This window comes from Glandiceps talaboti, chromosome 23 (assembly GCF_964340395.1).
Source record: "Glandiceps talaboti chromosome 23, keGlaTala1.1, whole genome shotgun sequence".
NCBI lineage: Eukaryota > Metazoa > Hemichordata > Enteropneusta > Spengelidae > Glandiceps > Glandiceps talaboti.
Genome location: NC_135571.1, coordinates 5,822,908 through 5,832,952, shown reverse-complemented (window position 1 = coordinate 5,832,952; position 10,045 = coordinate 5,822,908). Strand labels below are relative to the sequence as shown.

The following is a 10,045-nucleotide window of genomic DNA, read 5'->3' as shown; positions in this document are numbered from 1 at the left end:
TTTCTGTGACCGACCCAAACCCAGGGTGAGTGTTCTACAGACTCGATGGGTAGGCTGTATCACTCAGCTGTGTCTCACTCACAAGACGAGTGCGAATTTGGGGGGACTCCTGGAGTAATGACTCGAAAAGTCGGGGACGATTACTCACACGGAGCCCGCAGGTGCTATGTTTGCCGGGCCTGGGTGACTCTGGGATAGCCTGTGGACTGACTGGGAAAGCCTTGACAGTTCCACAGCAACGTGATATAGAGCGTGCTACATAGCCCTGTCACGTAGTCCCAAACCCGAATGGATCTCTGTAGCATTTTGTGTGTGTTTGTTTGTGTGTATTTGTCTGCATAACAGAAAATCACTGGGAGGAATTCCCAGCACAAAAATTTTATTAAAAAAAAAAAAAAAATAAAAAAGAATAAAAAAAAAAAAAGCTACATCAATAATATTTTCAGGACAAGTGCGCTTTGGTATCGCAAATGCATGTATCAAATTATATTGAATTTGAAGTATGCATTCTTGAGATCTAGCCTAATTACCGAAAACCATTAATTATGTAAATTTCTTGTTAATATTCTTGGGATGTTTACCGAAACCTAATCAGTTCTTGTCACTACCCTACAGAACACATGCAATAAATTCCGTTTGAATTGAGCCAGTCGTGTTTTAGAAAAAGGTGATAAAGTCGCACCACTTTAGACGACATTTCCTGATGAGAAACTATTTTTTTCTTTTTTGTGGCCAATCGAAAATATGCCAATAACTTATTAAAACTAAAAGCTACATTAGTAATATTTTCAGGACAGGTGCACTTTGGTATCACAAATGTGTGTACCAAGTTATAATGAATTTGAAGCGTGCATTCTTGAGATATAGCCTAATTACCGAAAATCATTAATTACGTAAATTGCTCATTAATATTCACGTGATTTTTACCAAAACCTAATCAGGTCTTGCCATTACCCTACGGAATACGTCTTCAAAATTTCGTTTGAATTGAGCAAGCCATTGTGGAGAAAATGATAACACAGACAAACAAACACACACAGACACAGACTTCCACCCATAAATATATATCTTCCTTACGGAAGAAAAATAACAGCGGTGACCAAGTTCAGCATCCATACATAATAAGAGATTTCTTTCATATTGGACTCTAACCTATACTTGAAGATACTTAGCCAGCAGGGTTTCCCCTTCAATCTTGATTTTGGGCCAAAACAGCATCACCATGATTGCAAGTGGGAGGCGGTGTCCCCTCTCATGGTGAACACTTTTTTTGAAAAAAAAAATGACTTGCAGGAAACCATTTAGAGGCATAACATTTCAAACAATGCACATTGTTGAAAGTCAAAGAGTACTTTAACATTGCCTTCAATACCCAACTTTTACTCTCAATACATTATTTAGCTATCATCATTATAATTATCTACATATTAACTTAATTGATTCATTATTGCCTCATAATTAAATATATGGTAGGTAAATGTAGTGAACAATTTTGCAAACATACAAGGTAAACAATTATCCTTGAGGTTTGATTCTGTTTTTTCTCCACAGAAATATATAAATATATTAAGGCATAGACCAACGCACACTGAGATGCTCCTGAAGTTGCTAGATCATAGAGAACTATTACAACTAGACTTTAAGATACGTCGTGACGTTTCGCCCTCACCGGCCTAGGGGTTGGCCGATGGTTGAGGGCGCCCCGTCACGGCGTACCTTACAGATTATATTACAACGAGAATTACGACAACTAATGTATGTTGATGTAATGGCTATATATAGACTCAGCCCAGTGTCACGTGAAGAGGGGAATTCCTGTCTAGAACACCCAATCAAAGAATAGCCTCAGTATCACATGACTTAATATATAAAAACGAAAGAACCCGGAAGAGACGTTCACTCGTCGCAAAAACTGCAGACTTGCCATGCGATCAATGACGACAATTTACGTCTGTGTGATGTAACAGTGTTACTATCGTTCACCCTATTGCAGTTTTATTTAACACTAGTACCTCGAATGTCGTGTGTCTATTGGAGCTACTGTACTGAACACGTACACGTACAGTATACTAGTATTACCATATCACTATAGTTAAAGTTATAAGGCAACCCACATCAACCCGTTGTGCACATGTGCCACTCGACATCAGCCACGGAGATACAGCAGGTAAGATACCTCGTACGAGAACACCAACAGTACAATACTTTCGTCTTCTGGCCTACCTGAGTTCAAAGTATATCATATTTGAAGAACTCCACAGTTCTAGTTCAGTGTATGGCATTCTAGGTTCATATATCATATGAGATCTGGGTAGGCAGATACAGAGGCAGCTGCGCCGGAGCCTAACGTTAACTTTTTTTTGCCGGTGGGTTTATCTTTTTAACACTTAAAGCCGTGAAGTAGGTAATGAGTATACATATTCCATCGGTTATTGGTCAGAGTTCGGTTTTTATAGTTTTTGATGGGTGTATTCGAGCTCGAGTTTTAGTCCCCGGGCTGCGTATGCCTCGCGACCGCGCCGGATGCGGATTGACAACGACACGGGACACTGCACTGCAATAACAAGGTCACCTACTTTTGATTTGCATTAGCGATCGGGTGAAACCCCAATCTCAATCTTTATTCAACTATCTCTGGACCCTGGGTGTAATCCGTCCATAATCTAGTCGGCTAACACGTCAGACCACTATCGATAAATCACCAATTTGCGTCCGTGCACTCTGTATGGTTATTACATGTATATGTAAGCATTTCATGTAGAGTCTAATGATTGTAACTCACAGACAAGGAAGGTATTTTACTTGTCTTGGAATATTACTTTAGTTATTTTCCACTCCGTGTTGATTTACATATTGGGATATTTTGACAGGAAATAAAATAAATTTAAAAAAAAAGAAAAGAAAAAAATAAATTAAATAAAACATGATAAAAAGAAGCTGCAAACAAATGCTACACATACTGCATATATCTAAACTTCCAAGCTAGCTACCAACACAACTTTCTACTAGCCAGACGTTAGGTATCACTGTGACTAGATTAAAGACCTCTAGAGATTATATATGGTGATATTTGAAGAATTTCACGGTTCACTGCATGACCTTTAACCCGTCATTTCGTAGTTACATAGTGTAGCGTCAAAAACCCGCGCAGGAGTCAGCCGCTACTCAACTGTTGCGTCTTATTTCTATTTTGTGTCTGTGTGAATGGTGGCTAAATCGCCACAGGTTATAATGTGTAAAAAGAATGTTCATGTCAAAGTGGCCGGATGTCGATGTTAATTTGTCTAAAGTTGAAAATTTATTTTGAATGCATATATATTTCATAGTTATTTTCTCTTGAACATAGAAAGGAACTCAGGTTGATAAACAAAAACTCCATTTGATTAAAAGTATATCTTCTCATACGTGAAAGCAGTAAAATAAAAATAACCCTCCCGAAACGACTCTTTATTAAATCAGTTACTATTACCGGCTATAAGAGCGTCCCCAGGTGGGGTGTGGGGCCGGGGGTGGGGTGGGGAGGGGTGGGGATTATGTATGTGGGTATATGTATGTCGACCCCTGTTCTCTGATAAATTATTATTGTATTTTGAACAAATTTACAACTTTCTAAAACAAAGAAATTGTCTACCCATACTGCCTAGCTTTCCTCCCAACCCTTCAGTAATAATTTGCAAACAAAAATTTCTCCTTTCAAACTTATTTTGTGGTAGTAAAAAAAGGTTCAATGTTACATTTTAATAAAGAAAGAAACCATGAAGTCAATTTTAAGTGTTTTGTTTGATGGATGTTGTGAGTTAGATAGTAATCATTATAATGGATATATTACAGGAAAAATTATGATAAATAAGGACTCGAAGTGTAAGCTCCGGTGCACCCAAAAAACTCACTGGGTCGCCTTTAGCTCCTTAAGCGTGTAGTGGTGACGCATGCGCAATGCGTAATGGTATTGTCGGTTCAGTTCATGGATCTATTATCATGTTGTATTCGTCATGTACGTTGGATACTGGTAATGTGGGGGAATTCCCAATATATATCAACCAATCAGCGAATAGAGTTATAAATAAGCTAAGTGTCACGTGAATTAACAAATAAAAACGAATAAACCCGGAAGAGCTGTTCAAACTTTGCTCAGAACTCTAACAACCCGCACCACCGCATATGCGCACCTGTATGTGAAACTCCAACTATATCGTATAGCTCCGAGTATTCTCAACGGGTTGAACGTTATTGAACACATACGTACGCTATCATAAAATTTGACCGCATTACATCGCTCGACATCTATAGACTCCAGTCCCGGCCGGCCCGCCGGGGTGGACGACTCGGCGACCACCATTCAACAGGTAAGCTACGATTGAAATTAACTACCAGTCTGAGTACCGCCTTCACGTCTATTCCTAACTACGGGCGTTGTTAATCGCCTCGACTTTAGACTGCTTGAGTTATAATAGTTGAACATAGTAGCTAGTTGAGTATAGTGTGATATTGAAGTCCGCAGGAGTCAGACGCTATGCAAACGTATTACATGTATTAGGACGTCGACAGTCGCTCGTCGGTCACTTATTTTCGCAACTGATAAATAAAACTCTGACGTGATGAGTGGTGATAAAGCAGGGTTGAATTTATTTCCTTATTATTTTTGAAAACCTAACTGAATTTTTTTTCTGTAATTCAAATTAATGTATGTTTTCTTGAACAATAAGTATTGGTTGAACAATAACATATCGGCTGCTGAGCGTAGCTCTGCTGGTCCATGGTTGATACGGTGCGCCGGAGCTTTAACTCGAGTACTCAGTCGGTGTTTTTTTTAATTATCTAAATTTCTCCCCAAACAAACTGAATTCTATCTATACACTGGATATATTATTTCAGAGGTTATATACAGCAAGCGCAGCATGAGTAAAGTATACAATAGTACATGTTATTCTGAAATATGTCCGACTATGATGATTACCCAGTCTCAGTTTTATCTAGACTGACAGAGCCGTCGTTGTGGGCGCTGTCTAAACTCCCTTTCTCCATCAGCATGATCAGAGCAGGCTGATAAGCCCGGACCGATGACGTCATTAATCTAACGCAAAACTGCACTCCGATCTACAAGAGACTCGAAAAATAATACATACCTTGGAACTGATGGTATTTACGAATTTATGACTTTCTAACACTAGGACATAATCTACCGATAATACACCCCCCCCCCCTCCTCAGCCAGTAAAAATACTCATTTGCAAAGTTAGTAGCAAAAAAAAATCAATTCAATTTCAAATTTCCAAGAATGGTTGCATTTGGTAGGACCAACACGTGAGGAAGGGAATCTCCGGTATAGATCTAGCCAATCAGCGAATAGGAAAGTGCATGTGTGTCGACGTCATACAAGGTATGACATAGACTGTCGACAGTCGCTAGCGCCTTTTTTCCCTACGTTTTACCTAAAACATAAGTCAATGCGGGGCTCCGATTAGTCTATCAGCTAGCCCTCGGATGTTCTTCCGATAAAATACGACACGCAGCCGAACAACGCTATCGAGGATGGAACATCCGTGTTCGGGCAGGCCCTCACATGCGAACTTCGTTCGCTTATAGTTAAAGCATCGAAAGAAAGCCCGAACGTCTAGCAGCAAGACTAGGCTCCGATCCGGCGCAATACTACTATAATCGCACACTGATATCGAGGGCCGAAGGCCCGATCTCTCGGGCCTTCGGCTGTCGATATCAGGATGCGATTATACAGACTAGAGGGCGATGATAGTAGTGTTGCGCCGGATCGGAGCGCGGCGACGACTTAAGTTTAGATAAAACGTAGGAAAAAAAGGCGCGAGCGACTGTCGACAGTCTAGCTATGACAATACTTATAGGCGTATGTAGATCCAGCATCGCGTGACTCTAACAACATAAAGAGGCAAAGGAAATCGTAAGTGCTGGTCATTTTTTCGCAGAGAATGTGTAATTTCACAATCTGAACTTCGGCGTTCTCTGAGTGTGTCTTGTAAAACGTAACAATCTACAGTAGTATTCTAGCTCGAGTATGCCTCGCGCCGGATCCATCTAACTCGTATTTTTATTGTACTGTTTCCTTTATTGCTTTTTTCCAGTGTTTTTTTTTTTAAATGTTAATGTTGATGGCTAGAACGCAAGAAAAGCCGACGTGTATTTCAAGACAAGTCGTCTTTCTTTGCTTTCTTTTAATGTACATGCATCACTCCCGTCAAAACGCGTACATCTTATTTCTCATATCAAGACAGTGTACGCGAATCACATTTAAACCCTTCCTATGATAAGTTCATTTCACTTTGAATTCTGATAATGTAACCTGTTTCAATAATTTAGCTTCATTTATTGATAGAGGAAATTCCCTCAATGAACTCAAACATTTGTAACATTGTTTGCGCTTTGGCCCTTGGCCTTATTGGTCTTAAAATAAACAATCGACTGATTGATTGATTGATTGATTGATTGATTGATTGATTGATTGATTGATTGATTGATTGACGATGATCATTACCTGTATGTCAAAGATTTTATCATTGTTCTGTAATAACTCATATACATAGGGTTATCTCCTTAACTAGTGAAATCAGTTATCATATCGATAATATCTCTCAAAGATAAACGAATATGAACATATAACTATTACTCCTATAATATAGAGTTTGTGAACATCTGCCACGCTCCGTTGTCGTAAAAACAAATGCCCCTTTACGGCACCATCCAAAACGTGCTCACTCACAGTCGCTAAGCTCTAGCTTGGGAAAATGTCGCTCTCCCCCATTGGTGTACGAGTCAATTTGACAATTTTTGAACATTATAAGATATTTGCTATAAACATTTAGTGTGGTACTTGGTAGCACATGTTATGATTGGACTTGGGGACTTAAAACCGGAGTAACTTTTTACCATGAGACTGCTATTGCCACAACAAGCATTGCTTTATCATAGTTATTTTCATTCCGATTTGATTTCCAGACTTTATCTATTATACCAAAACATTCTGATATCCGATATCCTCCAGGATTAATCATGGGCATCATAACTATGTACTAGTTATCAGTGACAATGATGAGCTTTCTTCAACCACAAATAAGTAACTTTCATGTGATTAGAGGTAAGCTATTAAACATTTTCGCACATTTTGTGGTTTTTCAAAACAGTTAAATTCACTGCATTTCAAGTCAGAGAACAATTGTCGAGTAATGCTGGAGTAAACTGTATTTCTGTGTTAGTGGGAGTCACTGAGCAAACTGATCACTCCAGACTTACTAAATATTGTCAGGTGCAGCCAATAAAGCTATCGTGCAAAAAGCTGTCCGTACGTACACGATTTTTCAGTGGGAGGTATTTTGTTGTCGTGGGTCGATCAGGGAAAACATCCAATATTTAAGTGGACAAAGCTTATATTTCAGACTGTGTGGATAAGGAAGGGGGGAAGGTAAAGGTACTGGCAATGCTGAATGATGGAAGAGGGTAGTAGGGAGTATTCAGATATAGGGGGAGAGAGAGAAATGGGATGGACACAGCTATAGTTTTTGTATATTGGGAGTGGGCATGTGGATACAGCGGGAGGACATTTATACTGTAAGCAGGTTGTAATTTAGGGATGAAAAGTGCATGCTTTAAATGCTATATAATTTGGTACATACATTGGTGGTAACAAAGTGCATGTGTCATATAAAGTTTGATAATATAGCTCATTTGCATAATTAATGATTTTCAGTAATCAGGCTATATCTTAAGAATACATGCGTCAAATTGAATATAATTTGGTACATATTTTTAAAAAAGGACGTATATCCTGAAAGGCTTGTTGATGCAGCTTTTAGTTTTAATGATCAATTTGGATAATCAATGATTTTCAGTACTTAGGGACTTAAAAGGATAGAGGTCAATATAAATTATGTGAATGCTTTAATCGTATGCGCTTACAGAGGCTGCAATGGATTGTATGTTCACCAGGGCAGGGAGTTGAGGATGTTTTTTGGACTGTTGCGCCGACATATAGATCTATGCTAAGGGTAATAATTGTAAAGGGCTATGATCACTCCTGTAACTGTAAATCAGTGTTTGCATATACTATGAAAAGGGTGCATTTCAGTTGTGGAAATAGGGGGTGTGATATATGAAAAGAATTTTCATTGGTGATTAGAAAAACAAATGTGATCAAATTAAACCAAACTGTACATAGAGGGCGCTGTGAAGAAATCGACCAGCCCATTTTGAACTTGGTACTGTACTTTGAAATGATCATTTGTAAGCTATTGATATTGAATGCTCGAGTCATTTTTGTGTCTTGCTGTAAGAATCTAACTGAATATCAACTCATTCAGTCTACATTCTTACATACTCAGTGATTTTTCAAATTTATAATTTAAGATTTATTCATACTGTATACCATGTAATGTGGAAAATATTGACCTATAAAGATAGAGTTGCTGAGGAACATGTAAAAAGCAAACAAAACTTAATGAGAATAAACCGTTCATATCAAAGCATGTCAAAATATCAAAGACATATAGCTATAAACAAAAACATTTCTGTTCAGTTCTACTTCTGTAAAACAGTCAGACATGCCAAGTCCATAAAAAGACAACCTGATATTAGTACAATATGTAGACAAAGATTCAATTTGACTGTGTGTGTTGTTAGCAATATATTTATATCCATTAATTATCTAAAATTGAATACTAATCTTTTAAAATTCTTTCTTGATAAAAACAAAGCATTATTAGATGCAGCTGAAGCTGGAGACGATGAAGGTGTAAAGAGGTCATTGGAGGAAGGGGCAGATATTGAATCAACGAAATCAAAATATTACAACGTAAGTGTATATTTGACAATATAGTTGAAGAACAAAGTTTAGATGTTGAATATAAAATATTATCTTCTCATGGCCCTACTAGTGAAGTGAGAAGATGTTTAGTTTGAATTTGTTTAGTTTTATGAAGTTTGTCCATTCTGATAAAATAGTGGTTTAATTTCTTCCTTACCAATACCACAATAAGATTCCTCATAGTAGAAAAGAAATTGATACTTGATTCCAAATGGCATAACATCATTACGTTGATGACAAAAACGACATAGTCACTTCAAAAACTAGACTCCACAATAAAGTAACTTCACTACTACTATGATTCATGTTCTGTGTCTAACTCTGATAAAATGTCATCACTTTCTTAGAATGTTAAATGCATATGAAATGAAAATACTGACATCATGTGGTGTGATATATCATTATACTGGTTATATCATAATAATGAACAAGAGTCAGCCATATTTAAATCTATCTATAGAAATACATGTAGGACTATAGGGCTGTTTCAGTTTACTTTTGATGACACTAAAATCACCTGTATTATATTTGAAAGTGAAAGTGACTGACTCTAAGTGTAATATATGCATTATTATTTCTACTGCAGTCTGATTATACCGCACTACACCTAGCTTCCAAAAATGGTCATGATGCTGTTGTGCTGACACTGTTGGAGAAAGGTGCAAAGATTGAAGCAAAAACAACAGACTTGGTAAGTCTAATTACAGCTATAATGTATGGACCTCACTGTTATCATTCTGTAAATAGATGTTAATTCTAAAAATGCATTCAGGTGAAAATGATCCTACAAAACTGATATCTCTAAATGAATGATATGAAATATTTACAACTCAAAATAAGTAAATGAAAATTCACATTATGTTGTTATACCTAATATTCTCCCTAAAAACCAAAACTTATAATCTTAATGATTGTTTGTACAACTGTGATTAAACATATGCATGATACTCTTGTTATTCTATGAATAGATATGAAGTCCAAGAATATATTCAGATAAACCATGAACCTGAAAAATGGATAACATTAAATAAATATAATATTTACAACTTACGTCAAATTAATATGAATCCATATTATATTGGCATACCCGAAATACTGCATAAAGTTAAACAAATCTTTTAGATTGCTTCTACAGATGACAAAGTCTAACAAATACTGAAATAGCTATCCATAATCATGCAAATATTTGGCAAGTTCATCATATGTAAACACCGGTGA

The 10,045-nt window shown here is 37.2% G+C and overlaps 1 protein-coding gene across 1 annotated transcript in view; it reads left to right on the top strand.

The window, feature by feature from the left end:
• Nucleotides 1-6,999: 6,999 nt before the first annotated feature.
• LOC144453197 (uncharacterized) overlaps nucleotides 7,000-10,045 on the top strand; it is a 67,933-nt gene continuing 64,887 nt past the window's right edge. Inside the window, exons 1-3 of the mRNA XM_078144473.1 lie at nucleotides 7,000-7,105; nucleotides 8,718-8,815; nucleotides 9,414-9,518. Coding sequence (XP_078000599.1) covers nucleotides 7,057-7,105; nucleotides 8,718-8,815; nucleotides 9,414-9,518 — 252 coding nt within the window. The 5' untranslated portion in view covers nucleotides 7,000-7,056. The remainder of the gene's footprint in view (nucleotides 7,106-8,717; nucleotides 8,816-9,413; nucleotides 9,519-10,045) is intronic.